This window comes from Halichoerus grypus, chromosome 1 (assembly GCF_964656455.1).
Source record: "Halichoerus grypus chromosome 1, mHalGry1.hap1.1, whole genome shotgun sequence".
NCBI classification, from domain to species: domain Eukaryota; kingdom Metazoa; phylum Chordata; class Mammalia; order Carnivora; family Phocidae; genus Halichoerus; species Halichoerus grypus.
The window spans coordinates 201,649,332-201,668,993 of NC_135712.1; the positions used below are offsets into that span (position 1 = coordinate 201,649,332).

General features: G+C 47.3%; 1 protein-coding gene across 5 annotated transcripts in view; it reads right to left on the bottom strand.

Annotated features, from left to right (window-relative positions):
• LARS2 (leucyl-tRNA synthetase 2, mitochondrial) overlaps positions 1-19,662 on the bottom strand; it is a 141,424-nt gene that overhangs the window by 49,280 nt on the left and 72,482 nt on the right. For 4 of the 5 annotated variants that reach the window (XR_013450312.1, XM_036095885.2, XM_036095884.2 and 1 more), the window contains 2 exons: positions 8,899-9,006; positions 6,828-6,987 (listed from right to left, as the gene is read on the bottom strand). Coding sequence is in view for 4 of the 5 variants with exons in the window: in XM_036095885.2 (XP_035951778.2) it covers positions 6,828-6,987; positions 8,899-9,006 (268 nt within the window). In the remaining variant the exon portion in view is untranslated. The remainder of the gene's footprint in view (positions 1-6,827; positions 6,988-8,898; positions 9,007-19,662) is intronic. The other variant, XM_078078973.1, reaches the window with a different exon arrangement.

Consider the following 19,662-nt stretch of genomic DNA (forward strand, 5'->3'; position numbering starts at 1 on the left):
ACTTCTGTCTTTTTAAGTCACTGTGTTTTCAGGACTCTGTCGTAGCCACCAAACTTACACCCTAAGTAACACATACCTAAAATGATTCGAGGTGGCTGGGTAAGGAAGCTCCTGCTGTTGCTGATACTCTTTGACAACTCACTTTTCATGTGATATACATATATCACTTGGATCTTACAAAACACAAGTTAATTTTTTAAAAAAAGAAGAGAAATTAACGTAATCTTGAAGTATTATCATTTTACACCTGATAAGTTAGCAAAAACTTTTAGAAGGGTACCATCAATACTTGCGAAGTTGCACTGAAATTTGTGTATCATTGGATACGGCACTGTAAACTGATTATAGCCCCTTCCAAAACCAATAAAAGCCACCTGTAACAAGAACTAGAAAAATGTTCATAACCTGTGACCACATAAATCCCACTCTGGGGAATGTCTCTTAAGAAGTAATTCTATAGAGGAAAAGAGCTATGTGGATATAAATGTGGATAGCAGCTATGTCCGTGACAGCCCCAAACATGAAAAGGCCAAATGTTCAACATCATAGGGAAGATTGAGAATATGATGGTACATCGAGTTAACGGAATATTATGTATGGATTAAAAAAGAATTGTGAAGCCTGCCTAAAAACAAACAAAAAACCCCCACTTTCTGAAATCATATTACATGAAAACCAAAACATAAAGACAGAAGCTGTCTTTTCTTTAAGATATGTTTCTGTGGGAACATGAACTAAAAAGTAGTATGACCACACACTGGGGCACCTGGGTGGTTCAGTCGGTTGAGCATCCGACCCTTGGTTTCAGCTCAGGTCATGGTCTCAGGGTAGTGGGATCGCGGGCTCTGCACTCAGTGAGGAGTCTGCTTAAGACTTTTTCCCTCTCCCTCTCCTCCCCCCTCTGCCCCTCTCCCTGCTCACACGTGCTCTCTCGCTCCCTCTCGCTCTCTCTCAAATAAATAAAATAATTTTTTAAAAAAAAAGGTAATATGACCACATGCAAAAGAATGAAGGCGGAGGGGCGCCTGGGTGGCTCAGTCGTTAAAAGTCTGCCTTCGGCTCAGGTCATGATCCCAGGGTCCTGGAATTGAGCCCCGCATCGGGCTCCCTGCTCAGCGGAGAGCCTGCTTCTCCCTCTACCACTCCCCCTGCTTGTGTTCCCTCTCTCGCTATATCTGTCAAATAAATAAAATCTTAAAAAAAAAAATCAACAACAGAAAGACAATTCAATTAAAAAGTGGGCAGAGAGTCTGAATAGACCTGTCTCCAAAGAAGATACACAAATAGCCAACAAGCACATGCAAAGATGCTCAGCATCACTAGCCATCGGGTAAATGCAAATCAAACCCACGAGACACAACTCCCCACCCACTGGGATGATCATCAGCAGAAAGACAGACAATAACAAGCACTGGCGAAGATGTAGAGAAATCGGAGCCCTGGTACACTGTTGGGGCGAATGTGAAACGGTGTAGCTGCTCTGGGAAACTCCGATACTTCCTCAACCAGTTAAACACAGAGCTACCATATGACCCAGCAAGTCCACTCCTAGACACATACGTGAGGAAATGAAAGCATATGTCCACACAGAAATCTGTACTTATGTTCCCAGCCGCACCACTCATAGTAGCAAGAAAGTAGCTAGAATGTCCATCAACTGATGAATGGATGAACAAAATGCACAATATTATTCTGAAATAAAAGGGAATAAAGTACTCACACAGGCTACAACATGGATGAGCCTTGAGAACATTATACTAAGTCAAAGAAGCCAGTTACAAAAGGACAAAATACTGCATGATTCCATTTATATGAAATGTCCAGAACTGGCAAATCTATGGACAAAGCAGACCAGTGGCTGCCTAGGGCTGGGGGAAACAGTGGGGATAGGATATGGGATCTCTTTGGGGGTGACAAAAATGTCCTAAACTGTGCGTAATTCTGCAGATATACTGGGGGCACCTGGGTGGCTCAGTCGGTTAAGTGTCTGCCTTCGGCTCAGGTCGTGATCCCAGGGTCCTGGGATCGGGTCCCGCATCGGGCTCCTTGCTCAGTGGGGAGCCTGCTTCTCCCTCTCCCTCTGCTGCTCTCCCTGCTCTGGGCCCAAAGGTGCCCTCCGCCCTCGGGGCCCCACTGCAGAGCAGGCCTGTCTTTCGTGCCTTCTGGAAAAAACAAACAGGTGGCTTTTGTTCAGTGATCAGCAAAGCAGTGATCCTCGCAGGGATACTCTGTGGGAACAGGGCTGTGTGGTCAGGGGAGTGTGGGAAGTGTCATGTGACCTGCTCTCGGACACAGTCGCAGTGCGCAACGGCACGGCAAAGTTTCTGAGAAGTCCAGGAGCACAGAAACCTGTTCGTCTTTGTTCATCCAGGTTATGGGAGCGCAGAGGCCCCTCCCTCCACATAACATCTATTAGCATGTGCTGGAAGGATGGCAGAGGGAACAGTTTGATTAAAGAACAGACTATAACCTATAGGATCCCATCCCCACACACATACAGAGCAGAAAGGGGGAGGACAGGAGTGAGCAATTAATTATTTAATGCTCCGGGGCTCCTGGGGAGACGAGGTTCTCTGATGTGGCAGTAACAACGGGGTTCTGAGGTTCCCTTTAGGGAGACCTCACTTACCCTTTCGGCAATAAACGTCCTGTGGAGACCACTGGTGACTCAGAGCTGAAATGTGTGGCTCCAAAGCCTCAGGGTTTGAATATTATTTTAATATTAGAAATGTAAGAAAAGACGCCAGGAAAAAGACAGAACAGCTTCTAGAACTCCGATGATATTCCCCTATTGATGCTTTTTATGGTTTCTAGCTCCCATCAAGTCAGAGCTTACATAACACGACTTAAGTCAGAGGCGGTCAGCTGAGAGAAGGAGGCAACGTGAATGATAGAAATAAACTCAGTTTGAAGAACTCTATGGGGAAGCACCTGACTTTTTGCTCTCTTAAAGGAATCTATGCCAAATTACAGGAGGCTGAGCAAAACACAGTGCTTCTAGCCAATAACATCAGCAACCCAGTCGGCCCAGCCAGAAATCAGGGCGGCGTCCCTGGAGCCTCCGCCCTTGCTGCCTTCCAGAAACTTCTGGGAGCTGCTCTGGCCCCTCCATTCTGACAACCACTGTTCTTCTATCTTCACTGTCTCTTAACTCATGGTTTGCTGGTCCTCCTGCCTGACCTCTGCCAAGCATGAGCCCCCATCTGTGGGTGTCACTGTCCTCCTCTGAGCTACTCAGGGCTCCTTCTGTCCCCGCAGGGCCCCCCACAACCACCCCGCCCACTTGGCTGGGAAGGCCAAACTCACAAAGGTGAAGTGACCTTCCTTAAGTCACAGGATGGCTCTGGGACCAGAACCTTGGCCATCTTGTGCCCACGCGGGAGCTGATATGCAGAAACCAACTTAGTGGCTGTAGGAACCCATGTTTGAGAATTTAACCTCCTACAAGTGATACATTCCATCACATCCCTGGCTTTCAGCGGTCACTAGTCACCCTCAAAACCTGACACTGGAGGAAAAAAATCAAGCCGCCCGTCTGACTGGAGCCAGTCGGCAATGGTAAATGACAACAGCAATACAACGCTCAGGTTTAAAATGTAACCTCCATGGGGCGCCTGGGTGGCTCAGTCGTTAAGCGTCTGCCTTCGGCTCGGGTCATGATCCCAGGGTCCTGGGATCGAGCCCCGCATCGGGCTCCCTGCTCGGCAGGAAGCCTGCTTCTCCCTCTCCCACTCCCCCTGCTTGTGTTCTCTCTCTCGCTGTGTCTCTCTCTGTCAAATAAATAAATAAAAATCTTTAAAAAAAAAAAAAAAAAAAAAAAAAAAATGTAACCTCCAAGGCCAAAGAAGGCATACATCCATAATCATATGATGATTTTCATTTGATTTTTAGAAAAACTACATTACACTCAAGGCACAGTACTGGCCTTCCGTAACTAATGCCACATGTCAAAATCCAGAGACTTGACGTGCAAATTAATCTTGAGACTTTGAATAAGTTGACATCTGCAAAAAGAATATTTCTACTCTGAAAATTAGAATTGGAAAATACAGAGCCAGGTGTAATGTTCCCCTTGGAATTATTTCAGAGATTATTAAAAAGAGGTGAGAATGAAGCTGGCCAGCCATTCAGTGCTAAAATGAAATGATGGGACAAGTCAGAGGTGCCAATGCCCCAAATGATCATGAAAACATCGCTCTTTGCATTTGCTAAAATAATTTAATTTCTTACAAATCAAAATGTTTGGAATTTATACAGTGCCTTTCATGTCAGGAGCTCCATCTTTCATAATGTACGGTCTCATGAAGCCCCTGTTAATATTACCTCATTTTAATTTGTGTCCCCAGATTAACTGTAAGAAAACAAAATCTAAGGGCTAGATGTTTACATTTTTTTAGTTTTTCGATTTTAGATATTCTTCAACCATCACAGCCCACAAGGAATCCCAAAATGCTCATGAGAGTAAAAACTATGAGTTTTCCCTTTCAACTAAACAGTTGAAAAGAATCCAGTTTTTCTTTTGAGTAAGTGGAAAATAAAACAGATAGCTACATTGGACTTTATGAGCACAACACTGAAATTTTAACACATGTCTTTTTTCTGTTTCAATACATAACAACAGGAGATGACAGCAAGTGGTATCTGTTTTGGGCCAGAGTGAATCACACACGCGTCTGGCTCTCCTCTGTCATGGCCCCCCTGGGGGCAGGACCGGGGAGTGGTCCTGTGTGTGTCCCTGAGCGCTTAGCACCAGCAGGCTCTTCCTAAGTGCTGATTTGAACCTGGCTTCAATGCTGGAAGTAAGCAATTAAAAGTCTTCAGCAGAGGGGCACCTGGGTGGCTCAGTTGGTTAAGCGTCTGCCTTTGGCTCAGGTCATGATTCTAGGGTCCTGGGAGCAAGCCCCACATTGGGATCCCTGGTCAGTGGAGAGCCTCCTTCTCCTTCTCCCTCTGCCCCTTCCCTCGCTTGTGCTCTCTCTCACTCACTCTCTCTCTTTCAAATAAATAAATAAAATCTTTTTTTTTTTTAAAGATTTTATTTTTTTTTTTGACACAGAGAGAGATAGAGCAGGAACACAAGCAGGGGGAGTGGGAGAGGGAGAAGCAGGCTTCCCGTGGAGCAAGGAGCCCAATTCAGGGCTCAATCCCAGGACCCTGGGATCATGACCTGAGCCAAAGGCAGATGCTTAATGACTCAGCCACCCAGGCGCCCCAAAATAAATAAAATCTTAAAAAAAAAAAGAAAAAGTCTCAGGGCACTTGTGATCCCAGGGTCCTGGGGTCGAGCCCCGCATCGGGCTCCCTGCTCCGTGGGGAGTCTGTTTCTCCCTCTCCCTCTGCCTGCTTCTCCCTCTGCTTGTGCTCTCTTTGTCAAATAAGTGAAAAAAAAGTCTTTAGCAGAGGTAAGTTGGGATGACATCGTCTATCTTTCCAGCCTTATACCAGGAAACCTTTCATTCTGGTTATTTTAAGAATAGCAATTAAAAAAAAAAACCAAAACACTTTATATCACCAAACAAACCATTTTTGTTAGTCAAATAATTCAAACAGACCCCGATAACTCAGACTGTGTTCTTTGGGTTGAAATTTACAGTCTGTGAAAAGAAAATAAGGATGAGATTTTTATAGAAATATTTACATTTCTCCAGAGACCTACTTCTTCTTTTTTTTTTTTTTAGATTTATTTATTTATTTGAGAGAGAGAGAGGGAGGGAGAGAATCTCAAGCAGACTCTGCTGAGCACAGAGCCCAACGTGGGGCTCAATCTCATGACCCTGAGCAGAAACCAAGAGGCAGATGTTCAACCAACTGTGCCACCCAGGCGCCCCATCCAGAGACCTACTTCTAATTGATGGGGGACTTCCTTTTGCCTGCCCAGGGTCCATACTGCCTTCCTCTAATAAGAGCCTCTGGGTTTGTTTCGGGAAGTGACCCCTCCTCACTGGATCTAGTCTTCGTGGTCTAACAAGAAAGGTGCCTGACCTTCCCTTGCCCAAGAAAAAGGCCATGGGCCTCAGTATACCATTCAGACAGTTTCCCTGCAACAGGAATCTCGGACCAAGTGCCCCAAACCCTGAGGGTGAGGTGAGAGCAGATTCACTCAGTCAGTGGCACTCAAAAGACTGTCTATTAGCTCTTGCCACCAAAACCGCACAGCTGCCTGATCCAGATCGTCTTCCAGACTGGTTCCTGCTAGTCAGCAAGCTTTCCACAGCCTCCAGGAGGTTCCCTTTGTTCTCCGGGTTGGCCAGGGAATGCATTCTGTTGCTTGCAACCATAGCATCCTGACTAACGCACAGGCCTCCCCAAATCCTCACTGACCAGTAACACCTGCTGTGCCCATTCCAGGTCAGCTGGATCCACTGACTGAAGGCCTGTGCTGAGCAGGACACTGTTCAGCTGCTCAGATTACTGTGGGAAGTCTAAAATAATACGATGAAGTTTTTGAAAATGCTTCCTCTGATTCTCACTGGCTTCCTCCTTGTCGCCATCATCGTCTTATTTGACGATGGAATTATAAATTAGGCAGAAGATGCTATTCCTGTCAGAAAGAACTTGAAGTCTAGATTGTATCTAGAGAGAAAGAGTTGAGCTTTCGGTCAGAAACTCAAGAAGCCGACAAACGAGTCGCTCAAAGCGAAACCGGGGGTAGCAACATTTTCAAAGCTCTCATTTATCCTGTTTGAAAATAAAAAACTAACAAGTCAGGCTCAGGCGAAGAACAAATCACACAGGATGACATATGGGAAGAGACTGTGAACCTGAGAAGTGCTCGATGTCCAACTAGAAGGTGTGATCCCTGCATTAGCCCGAACTCGCCAGCTCACCTTTGCCAGGAACGAGTGCCTTCCGAAAGGTTTCCTTCAGAGAGCTGTGCCCATGTAAGAGTCTGTGGCTGGGAGAGATGGCCACGTGGGAGGTGCCGTAAATGGCCTCGGGGGTGGCTGTGTAGGCGGTCAACTTTTCTCCTGTGACTTGACCATCCACCTGGCAGGTAAAAGCAGAGCCATTTCATTCCTCAGGGCTCCTCCGGGGCTGTCGTGCTCCCGGACCACATCCCCTCCTCCCTCCCCTCCTCAAGCCCAAACACCAGGGACAGTTCCGGGCTGCAGCCCCAGGGATGTGGGGCCCTGAGATGGCCCCTGGCAGGGGCAGAGACGGGTGAGAGAGAAGACGATCACCATTCCTCTTTAAGCCTGGTGCCCACCGCCAGGTGTACTTGGCGGCCCCAAATCAAAGGTGGTCAAAGCATGCTCAGAAAGATGCCTCCCCCATTTTCCTGGCTCCTTTGTTCACGAATCAAAAATAACTATCAATGTTACATTGTTTCTGTCCTGACAAAGGAGCTATACTTCCCTCCAGGATTTAAGGTATATTAAAAAAATAAAGGCATCTGCTTTTCTAACCAGAAAAACAGTCCTTGGGGCTAAAACCGTTCTGAAGAGGAAAGAGAGGACACCCGAGGCCATGACTGAGCGTGGCCCTAGGGCTGGTTAGGGGTCCCCTGTGGAGCCAGACTTAGGGCCCCAAAGGCCCAGCCACATATGGTCCTGTAGCTGCTGGACTGAGAGTGTTCCCTCCCCCGAGACATCTCATTTTCAGGTGGGTCCAGGAACGGAGACAGAAACATTTTCATAATAAAATGTTGGGGAAGGGAGAAAATGTGGAGGCCATTCCATGTACAGCAGTCGACCTGCTCAGAGACCCACAGCCTTCACCCTGGCTGAGAAGCAAAGGCCCTGTGACACGGGGACCTGACCCAGTCTAATGCACAGGACCCAAAACGACACAGCCCTAAGAGCCTGAACCAAAGTCGCAGCGGGACTGAATTTCAGAAATCTCACCACCTTCTCAGGCAAGTGGTGACAGAATTTGGTCATTTCAGGATTTGGGTTTCAAAGTCCCCGCTCCCTTATGGGGGCCTTCCCACGTCTGCAGTTGGGAGTGAGGGGGTCGCGTTCGGGAGGAGACGACACAGGGAAGCGTGAGCTCTGTGACAAGGAGCGGGAGCTCAGCAGACCCCAGGATGGTGGTCAGTACAAGTCTAGAAAAGTAGGTCAACTCTGTCTCTTGACTGCTGTCCCCTCCTTCTAAAGGTCTGGCCTAAGGTGAGGGATGAGTTTGGAGCTAAGGGCACAAAAGTCTTGAGTAGGAAGGAGACACCCGAAGAATTAAAAAACAAAACAAAACAAAACAACCCAGAACCCACCCAGGTAAGAAACAGCAAAACAGCAACACAACAACTATCTAGTCTGCAGGGACAAAGAGAAAAGGTTGGGGGCTCCTTCCAGAGTAGGTGGGCCTTCGGCAGTGACCTCTGAGCAGTGTTTCCACACAGGTAGGCTCTTCTGAACCCTGGGTAAGCCCATGACCCTCCCCAGCTTCGGGTGCGCCCCGTTTTGAGATGGTGTCAGCCCTGGCTTGCTGGCTTTTAACCTGCTTTGTGACACAAACCCCGTGGAGCTCTGGGCCCACTGTGCAGGAAGACGCCCACACAACCCTCCGCACACCACCTCAGGGAGTTCACGGACCCACAGAAGCCCTCTCTGTCCGCGCTGACCAGCAGGATGGCCAGTAGCAGTAAGAGGTGATGGAACCCTTGGCCAGCGTTGCTGTAAGTGTTAAGAGAGCGCAGATTTCAAAGACTCTGTACGAAAACCTGAGCGTCAGCTGTTTCCTCGATAGACCTTTGTTACTGACCACATCGGGAAACGATCATTTTTTGGTATACAGTGGGTTAAAGATATGTTATTAAAATCAATTTCGCCTGTTTCTTTGCACTGTAAAAATGTGGCTACGGCAACGTTTGAGATGATGCTGCTGGTTTGCTCGGTGAGTTCTGAAACCGCAGAAGGGGATTGGAGAGCTTGAATCGACGGAGAGGCTCTGCTCGTTCACCTTCAATGTGAAGTCCAGATGGCAGCCCACACAGTCTCCGATCCAGTGGGCCTGCATGCCTTTGATTCCATACCACTCGGGAAGGTCCACCAGCGCCTCCTGCATGGCCTTTGGAAATGAGAGAAGAGGGCTAGAACTGTACTTAAGGGACGCACAGGATGGGGGGCTTCCTAAGGCAGGAAGAGGGGAACATCAAAGGAGGCTCTGGATCAATCCTCTCCTTGTCCACTTGCCAATCCGAGGAGCCCAGCGAGGGTCGGAAACAGATGCACTCACCATGACTCAATTCAGTGAGATGGGTTTGAACGAGTTCTCTATTCTGAGCGGGCCAACGTTTTGCAGAAAGAAGAAAATTAATGAGGAAAGACCTTAATTAACATCTTTGATGAATGCAGTGAGTACATTCTCTCCCACAGTCTGGGAACTAAACAAAAGAAGTTCAAGTTTCTGAATTTTGAAACTCTGAGATAAGCAACTCATGGGGATGGGCATGCTACAACTCAGCCGCATCAAAAATACAACACTATAAATGACATCTTTGCATTAAAAAAATCAAAATCAGCATCAGGGAAATCATCGTGTCGATTTGTGTAAACATTCGCTATTAGAAGTGCATATATATTTTCACTGGTTTTTTTTTTTGGTGTGTGTGTCTACTTTTAGTCCTAAATTCCTATAACGAGGGGCTTTTCTATAAATTACTCTGTATGGCCTCAAGTCCATGCCATCATTTAGTATTTGATGATGAGACACATTCCTTCAACAGATGGATTTAGAAGTAAATCACAGGGGTGCCTGGGTGGCTCAGTTGGTCAAGCGTCGGACTCTGGATTTCGGCTCAGGTCGTGATCTCGGGGTGGTGAGATCGAGCCCCGTGTCAGGGGCTCAGCGGGGAGTCTGCTTGAGATTTTCTCTCTCCCTCTCCCTCTGCCCCTCCCCATACTAATGCACGCCCACTCACACGCTCTCACTCTCTAAAATAAATAAATCTTTTAAAAAAAAAAAGAGTAAATCACGTATTTGTAATGTGAAGATTCCAATTTTAAATTCCTAATTGTATTATGATTAATACAGGCAACATGATGATGCTTTGCGTGCCTAGTGTTTTGTAATTCACACACTGCTTTTACACACATCTCTTCTCACATACTCTGGTAAGGGAGCTCACTTTCAAACCAATGACCTTATGCTGAGAGAGGTTAAAGCTCTGTGATGCGAGGCTGCCGCAGTGGACGAGTCATGACCAGAACCCAGACTTACTAAAGGCATTCCTTTCCCCCGCAGCACAGAGATTCTCACTCAGTCGTGTGATAAGCAACACAGAGCCTCTATACCCATCATCCGTCTATCCATCCAGTCTCATCTATTCAATAGAGTCTGGAAGCTTCACGATCCAGAAATTTCTTCTGTGGCAGAAATTACGGATAACAGGCCCCATCAAGCTGACCAGCAATGTGTTTGTTCATTTCTTTTCTTTTTTTAAAAGATTTTATTTATTTGACAGTGTGCAAGAGAGCACAAGCAGGGGGAGTGGCAGGTAGAGGGAGAGGGAAAAGCAGACTCCCCGCTGAGCAAGGAGCCCGATGCGGGGCTCGATCCCAGGACCTGGGTTCATGACCTAAGCCGAAGGCAGATGCTTAACCGACTGAGCCACCCAGGTGCCCCCATTCATTTCTTTATTCCACCACAAGGTATTAGCCACCCACCTGTCCACACCAGAACCTCATTAGGCACTGGGGACCTGGGCATATGCAAAGCAGGATGTGCCAGAGTCCCTCCCGTTAAGTTCAAACAATGCACACATGCAGTCTGCTGCTGTTAGTCGGTTAACTGATCAAAATTCAATGCCAGGTGCAATTAGCGTCACAGAAGGTGAGACACAGGTCCGGGAGATGAGGCAAGGGAAAAGGAAAATAGTGGGAAGGCAGTGAAGAAAATGAGCAGAGTGAGAAATAAGGGAGAGATACAAAAGAGCTGGGTGGATGAACCCCAGAGAAGGAGAAGGAAAGTCACGGGAGTGGGTGGGTGGGGAAAGCGAGGCTCCAAAAAGGAAAGACAGGAAGGGGGGGAAAAGGGAATTTGGAAGCAGATAGATAATGGGAAAACACAAGTGAGGGAATGAAAGTTGGGGAGCCCCTACCGTGTGTGGGGCTACGGGGTGTCTGCCCGCAGTAAGGTGCAAGGAACAGCGCCGCATGGAACACGGCTTACCGACTGCTCGGTGACACGGTGAGCCTTCCTGCCGCAGGAAGTCAGCTCGAGTGACGAGCGAAGGAAAGAGGGAGCAGAGCTACACTAACATGAAAATGGAAAGCAGACAAAATGGAAGAGGGAGAGCACTGAGAAGCCTCGTGAGTTCTAGCTGTCCTTTGAACACAACCACACACCAAGGCTAGGCAGGCCCCCTTCCTTCCTGCCACCAACGAACCTAGTGATGGGACACTCAGCACAATCTTCAATGCAGAGACCCAACCACCCCAGGGTGTTTGTAGGTCGTTTCCAACACATGATCCTAGGTTTCTCCCGTTTTTGGACTGTTACTTATGAAAGATGAAAAATGCTTTTTTTAAATTTTATTTATTTGACAGAGAGGAAAAAGAGAGCACAAGTGGGGAGTGGCAGGCAGAGGGAGAGGGAGAAGCAGGCTTCCCGCTGAGCAGGGGGCCCAACATGGGGCTTGATCCCAGGACCCCGGGATCATGACCTGAGCCCAAGGCAGACACTTAACTGACTGAGCCACCCAGGCGCCCTGAAAAATGCTTTTTATGATAAAACGTAATCAACCAGAAACTGTGGGTATTTTAAAATCTACTTGGTAATTTGGAAAGGAGATCCGTAAAAACCAGTTGATAAAGAAGATATAGAAAACTTTAAGGTAAGACTTGAGAGAGTTCACCACGATCTGTGCTTGAGACACTGTAGGATGCTGATGAAACTATATTGTACTAGGAACGCTTGCCCGAATCTCCCAGGGGAGGATCAAAGGGATCTAGAGCTGCTAGTCTTAACTAGGATAAGGAACAAATCCACCATGTACAAATGCCATATGTACGTTCCAACGCCTTGTGATCGTGAGAAGGCTTTTCAGGGGAAATCTAAAAGACCTGACGGTTAGGGTGCCCGGGTGGCTCAGTCGGTTAAGCGAGCCGGCTCTTGATTTCGGCTCAGGTCATGATCTCAGCGTCGTGAGATGAAGCTAGCCCCGCACTGGACTCTGCACTGGGCGTGGAGTCTCCCTGAGATTCTCTCTCCCTCTCCTTTTGCCCCCTCCCCCTTCCCAAATAAAATAAAATACTTGGTGACACATAAAGGAGCCCAACAGGACCATGACGTTTCTGTATCTGCTGGAGCGAAAAATGACTTTTGGGAAGGTGGTACAATTCCTGCTGCAGACTGTTGGTTACGCTTTAATTACGGTGCCGTGCTTTCAGTTTCTCAGAAACACCAAGCCGGCCTAAGGCATGGGTGGAGGCTGTGCTCCTGGCCCGCTCTGGCCACCGGGCCAACACGCCCCTTCATGCTCCTTGCTCTCCAGCTCTCTATCGTTCCGCTCTTCTTTAGGCTGCGTGCTTGCTCCCCGAGAGCAAGCCCCATGTTCAGTCTGGCTCACCGCTGAGTACGCAGCACCTACTATACACCTACAGTATACAGCTGACGTGTGGAATCCAGGAAAAACACAAAGAAATGAGAAATGGGCCTCAAGCCAAGGAAAGGTAGAGACCAACCCTTTTTCGTCCTCTCCTCCCCTCCGATAATGAAGAGGAAGCCTGTCTCTAACATAATCTGGAGCAGCCGAGGCTCTGCTTTTGGGAAACCCGTCCCTGTGGTCACACTGCTGACTGTGCACAGGGGGCCTCGTCCTCCTGGGGCCCAGCACCACGGGCATAGCCTGGCTCTTCAGGGGACCCCTGGGTGGCCTCTCAGCTTCAATGGCGTCCCTTCCTTTCCCTCTCATAGGGATCTCAAGAGGCCTCAACCCCATGATTGTAACGCTGCAAGCATTCTACTTTAAGAGAAAGTTACAGGGGCGCCTGGGTGGCTCAGTCGGTTGGGTGTCTGCCTTCGGCTCAGGTCATGATCTCAGGGTCCTGCTCAGCGGGGAGCCTGCTTCTCCCTCTCCTCTGCCCCTGCTCATGCTCTCTCTTGCTCTCTCTCTCATATAAATACAATCTTTAAAAAAAGAGAGAGACAGAGAGAAACTTATGAAGGGCTAAAAAAAAACCTGATACCAGATTTATTTTTAAATGTGACTTCTAGGGTGTCTAAAAATCACTCATGGTGATGGCTGAAGGCAGTATAAGATCTTGACTCATCAAAGAGAAGTTCAATTATAGGCCATGTGTAGTTTTACATAGATTTAGTTGGATCGGATTTCTTTGGAAACGGACTCACCACATACATCCAGCGTATGGATGAACACCCAGCTAGCTAGAATATGGATCTGATCCAGACAGCCTTCTTCCTGACTCTTTCAGATGAACAACGGCTTCTCCACCTTTCCCTTTCCTGGCCGACCTAAACAGAACGTGAATTTGCGGGGCTATGTACACGTGCAGCAGTTTGAGAATGCTCAATAACGAATATTAGAAACACGGAAGAATTTCTGTTACTGACAGCACAGGCCTGAGAAGCTGCACAACTAATTTTAGTATAACCCGGAGCGTAAGGCGAATCCTAGGATTCGATCTTGGATCCGAGGTCCTCAAGATGCATGAGAGAGAAAACCAAGTGAGCTGGTAGAACTGCAATGCATACTTCATCTAAACATAAGGCTTTCCTAGAAGTCGGTTCTTTCAAAGTCACCAGCGGCTTTGGAAATTCGGACAGGGCATGTGGTATCTCCATTATGAATGAATCGCGTACCCAAGTTCCCACATACCCGTCCACTTCAATTACAAAATGGTCACTGAGCTCCTTCTGTGATAGCAGACATTGTGTTTGGTGTGATAAAAGGCGCCAGGACCTCCAGAGGGCAGGAGCATGTCACACTGCCCCACCAACGTCCGATCGGCAAAACCCAGGAAACTCTATGGGCCCCACAGCCTGGCTACTTCAACAGGTAAATTGTAAGAAAACAAAAAGGAGGAAGAGGCAAACCTGCAGATTAAGACACTTAAAAGCCATCCTCAAATTAAAAAAGGGAGGGTAAGAATAAGCCCCAGAGTCTAGAGAGGCACACGTGGGTGACAGCTACAGAGAAAAGTCAGAAAGAGCCTATTCTAACAGCACAGTGGCTGTTTATTACGGGAAAGGGACAGAGGGAGGAGGGCTTCCGGGTGTTGGCACAATTCAGCATCTTGACCTCCAAGGGTGGCTGCTTTCAAAGAAATCGATAAGCTATCTATTTGTTTTATATGGTTATCTGCATTTCATTTCACAGTGAAGTAGTATCACAAAACACAGACTTCCTCAGTTTGGTACTGCGGAGCTCACAGGTCTCAATCCCAGCAGGCTCCTGGAGAGCAGGGCGTGGGGCAAGGTTGGCCTTCGGGCTCCGGGATGCAGCTTTAGTCCCGCTGGTTTTTCTGTGGAACCCATGCAGGGCCTGGCCCAGAGCCCAGACGCGTGCCTTGGGTTGGACAAATGCTCATTAAATTGCCATTTAACTCCCTCTACTCCAGGGCGAGACTGGGAGAGCAGAACCAGCAGAACCGGCCCCCCGGCCCCCGGGGCAGGGAAGGAATGATCTCTGTGGAATCCTTCCTACACACCAGGCACTTTTATGTGTGTGGCAACATTGAAGATGAGGCACATGTCACGTTCACGACAGCACAAGACAGCACCAGTCCACCTCGCAGATGAGAATACAAGTCTCAGCAATTTCCCCAGGGCACCCCGCAAGGACGGGGTGGAGGGGGCACTGGGAAAGCAGTGCTCAAAGCCCGTCCCTTCCTACACCTGCTCCCCCATGACCACCCTGCCATCCAAGCTCTCCCGTGTCCGGGTTTCAGAGTGTTGACTCCCCCTTTCTCGAACTTGGAAGAGATGCTTGTGACAGCTCAGCCCGTGTCTATGATCTCATTTATTTTTCAATTTTATGGCTGGAAAGAAGACTCTGGTTATAGAGTCATGGGGCTGAGGCTGTCAGTACAATTCCCCCTCTCGGTACAGATGAGGACACAGAGGCCGCCCGAGGTTCAGCAATCTGCCCATCATCACTTAGCTAACTGGAGCCAGGCCCCAAACTCCAGTCCTTAGTACACTACTCAGCCGTCATTTAATGAGGACGCACTTTCCTCGAGTTTTCTCCCCAGTGGCACGGTGAACTTGCACTGCGTCAGCTGCCCAGCACCTGCAGGCTCTTCTTTCTTGGGGGCAGTCCACGATGGGTGAGTGGCAGGGCCCCGCCACCCACTATGGATGCTTTCCCGGGCCCACTGTCCTCCTCTGTGGAAGCTAAACAGCATAGCCAGTCACAGTACAGGCTGGGTACGGGCTTGCGGGGGTGGTACCCAGAGGCACCCAGGGAACTGGTTTAAATGCCACACCAGACCCGAGACGCGGGAGATTCTGAGACTGACAGCGGTGATGGCTTAACCAGATCTTTCCTGGGCAAGATCTTAGCCGTGTCCTTGTGCTCCCTGAATCCTGCCAAAGTCTGGGTCTCTGGCCTTCCCACCCAACTGTGAGTAACCCGATCCTCTTCTGATCCATTCCTTTGTGGCTGAAGTTAACCAGAGTAACTTTTTTGCAACCACATTTCTTAATTAAGATGAATGGATTTTAAAAGTTTCAATATCCAGGGGCGCCTGGGTGGCTCAGTCGTTCAGCGGCTGCCTTCGGCTCAGATCATGATCTCAGGGTCCTGGGATCGAGCCCCGCATCGGGCTCCCTGCTCGGCGGGAAGCCTGCTTCTCCCTCTCCCTCTGCCTGCCTCTCTGCCTACTTGTTCTATCTCTCTGTCAAATAAATAAATAAAATCTTAAAAAAAAATAAAAAATAAAAAATAAAAAGTTTCAACATCCTGATGAATATTAGCTGATACCGTATTGCCTTGATATCATTGTAACAAAAGTATAAAATCTTGAATATATTACACATTAATATCACAAGAATATATTAATAAACTAGTAATCAATCTTCTGATTAAACTGCACATTCTAGAAAGCTTTTCAATTTATGGAACAATTTAGGGGTTCTTAAATGCCCACAGGCACATAACTAGTGCATTATAAACTCTGAAAACGACCCACGGCTTTTCCTCTCCAGTAATCAATTAAGTTCCATTTAACTTCCAAGCAAACCCACACGCGGTCTAACGGGATATGATGTCTTTCCATTGGATAAAACCCACATTACATGACTTGAAGATTAGCTCCACAGCCCACACTATCCTCTCCTGCCACAGAAAATTCAGTTGACAGGGTCCAATGCTGACTGCGCCTGGCACCCCTCCCCTCCCCTCCCCTGCATTACAGAGCTATGTAGTACATAAGCCCTCTCATTGTGCTTTTCTTCTAGATTGAATTGTCAAGGCTGAAATGCTTCTGGTGGAGGTGCTTTGCTTAAAATACTCAGATCTCAGGGAGGACAAAAGATTTGAAGAGAATGAACTGTGAATGTTTGGATATGCCAATGGGGGTGCGGGAAGGACACCTGCTTAAAACCTCAACCAAATCTATGACTATTTCTAAAAACCAGAAGAACTTTTAAAAAACAAACCAAATGAAATCAACATCTTGAGAACCCCAGCAAACCCTGTTTCGTCCCCACAGTCGCATTATGCATCACTGAGTTTTGATGAACAGGGTTTTAGAGAGCACAGCCCAACAGCCCCAAGGACCTCTCCTTCATCCTGCACTGCTGCCCCACCATCTCCACCAGACCAGGAACAATGTGGGGGATATTTATGGGCATATTTATGGTGCTGCAGTTGTTCAATCTAATGCAGGCTATGTTTATCCGTTTGTTTGGGTGTTTCGATTGAGATCATATATCCTTCCTCCTTTTGGGGCAATTACGGTAATAGCAGATGGAATTCATCTAGTCTCATGTCCTTACATTTGGCAAACAGTTGGCAATGCCCCCTTCCCCCACCCTGGCCAACCTCAATGTACAGAAACCTTACTGGTTTGCAGAATCCCCAAACCTGGGGAAACAGCAGGTTTTGAGACTCTTCTTAAAAGTATAGTGAAATCACTTTTCCAGCGACATCAGAGGGAACTTGATATGTAAGCGCTGAAAGCTGAACCATTCCAGGAGCTGCCCTGCTCTCTCCTCGGGTCCCTCTCCATCAATCCCAAGGCTTCGGCCTGGTTTGGCAACCATGAATTTATTCAACTCCCCTCACTTAATAAATGAAAAAAATGGCTCACTCAACCAAGTCCACAGCAGACCCCAAATAATGAATTACCCAGATCTCCTTATTGTTCTGGGCTCCCTGTGCTATTTTCAGGTATCTTGATGTAAATTAGACAAAAGCAACTTTTTCCATCTGCAAAACCTAGAAATTAACCATATGGATGGGCTTCTCATTCAATTATTATGAATAATGACTGCACTAATACTTGAAGTCAAATGGTACCGTTTCCCTGTGGTTATTACTCAGCATACACAGAAGAATTGTGGTTTTGCAAAGGACCCTTATAATCATTTTCACCAGGATAGGGCTGAAAATACAGCCACTGTTGCTCCACACCATCTGAATGCAGATGCTTGAAGAAGTTGAAACAGGACTGTACATTAGTGAGTCTGAATAGGAGCCAGAGTTTAAGAACATGAACCAACAAGAGATGGGCTGATGTGCGCATCCAATCAAAAAAGCTTCAGGGATACAAAACATAGTTGGGAATAAGAGAGACGAAGATTAAAACTAAAAAGCTGGGGATAAAAAGAGAATTAAATATAACATGGCTAATCTGACTCTTTCTTCAAAGAAGCAGATATAATGCCAGGAATAAATCCATACCTCCCAAGAAAGGGCTAAAGCCCATACGTGGGCTAAAGCACTAAGAACAAGGTGCGGCAGGACCACAAGTAAGAATTACAGAAGAATCGATTTTAAAAACATGATACACTTTAGAAGACCTTGGTTAAAAAAAAAAAAAAGTTTAGGAAACTGAGAAATGAAGTGGATTTATTAGCTACTAAGAGAGAGAGTTCAGAAACCAGAGCCTGGAGAGCTGGACACTGATTGGAGGCAGAATGGAAGAGAAAGATTTAATGACAAGATTTAATTAAAATGGACACTTTTTAAAGCCTTAACACTCAGCATCCTTCTGAATCAGTATGATCTGAGCAGCAATTATGTTTGAATTATAAATTCATAGGTACTTCTTTCCAAAACTTAATCTTGTTGCCAAGATGTCCTCATTCTTTTTGTTTTTGAGATCGTTTCAATGCAGTCACTCCAAAGACACATCGTATATTTGAGTTGTAATAAAGGAAAATAAATGCTGAAGGCAGTAAGATGTTTATAAAACTTTAGATGTCCCCTCTAGAATATTTTAGAGGAATAAACTCCCACAGCCTCGTCTCCCTCTCCTGCGTTGACTCTGGCATGAAGTTGCACACAGGATTTCTGCATTAAAAAGCTCAAGTGGGGGCGCCTGGGTGGCTCAGTTGTTAAGCGTCTGCCTTCCGCTCAGGTCATGATCCCAGAGTCCTGGGATCGAGCCCCACGTCAGGCTCCCTGCTCCGCGGGAAGCCTGCTTCTCCCTCTTCCACCCCCTCTGCTAGTGTTCCCTCTCTCACTGTGTCTCTCTCTGTCAAATAAATAAATAAATAAATCTTTAAAAAAGAAAGAAAAAGCTCAAGTGGCATGATGTTTACCTTGCTCACTTCCCTCTGATAGCTGTATTTTCACCTCTCTTCTGAAAGGTGATACGTGTTTCTAGCAAAATCCATTTGTTGTGGCATCTCAAGGCAAAACATTTATTTGCAAATAGAGTTGTGCTATCCAAGAGTCTCAATTCCAGCGAACGTGTCGTTAACCCAGAAGGGAGAAAACCAGGTCTGAGCAAGGCATCCTAATGATGATACATGACTTGCATTCCTGGGACCACGGGGGTCAAGGGAGAAGAGGCGCCAAGCAGCCCACACGAACATAAAAGTGTGCGTCTCAGAGCCGAGGCAAAGAGAGGGACACACCAAGTGCTATTAAATAGCTTCCAAGTAGCTGGAGAGAAGGAAGTGCTTTCTGGGTGCAACCACCAGGGATGGATGTGGGGAAGGAGACCAGGAAGCATGGTGGCAGCCATTTTGGTGAATCTCCTCTTATCCCTGTATGCCTACATGAACTCTGGCCACACCTAGCAGCCTTTTTCCCCACTTCAGACCCAAGCAAACCCCTTCTCTGGCAGAACACTTCTAATTCCACTAACTTCCAAGAGGTGGTGAGCACAGGTTCTGAAATGTCGCCACCACGCCCCTATGAATGCAGAGGAGAGAGGACAGACTCTCCCAGTGGCAGTCATCTGGATGAGGCTGCTTCTGATTCCCAGAGGCCATTCAGGTCACCTCACTGCCCCCGGGTGGATAGGACACAAGCGGGGCTGTCCTGTACCCCACAGGACGGGGAGCAGGCACTACGTACTCAGTCCAATCTGTGACTCTAGGCTACCCTTGTCTGGAAAGGTGGTTTTGTTCCGGGAAAGCAGAGTCTTGGGAGCAAGACTGAAAGCTTTTACTGGTCTAATAAGGGGGAAAAAAAAAAATGGGGACACTGGTCCCAGGGGACATTCTGCTCAATTACCTTCACGTTGGAAGCCTGCCTATAAATTGAAAACTTGCAGGAACATTAAGACCATCCCTTTCAAGGCACTC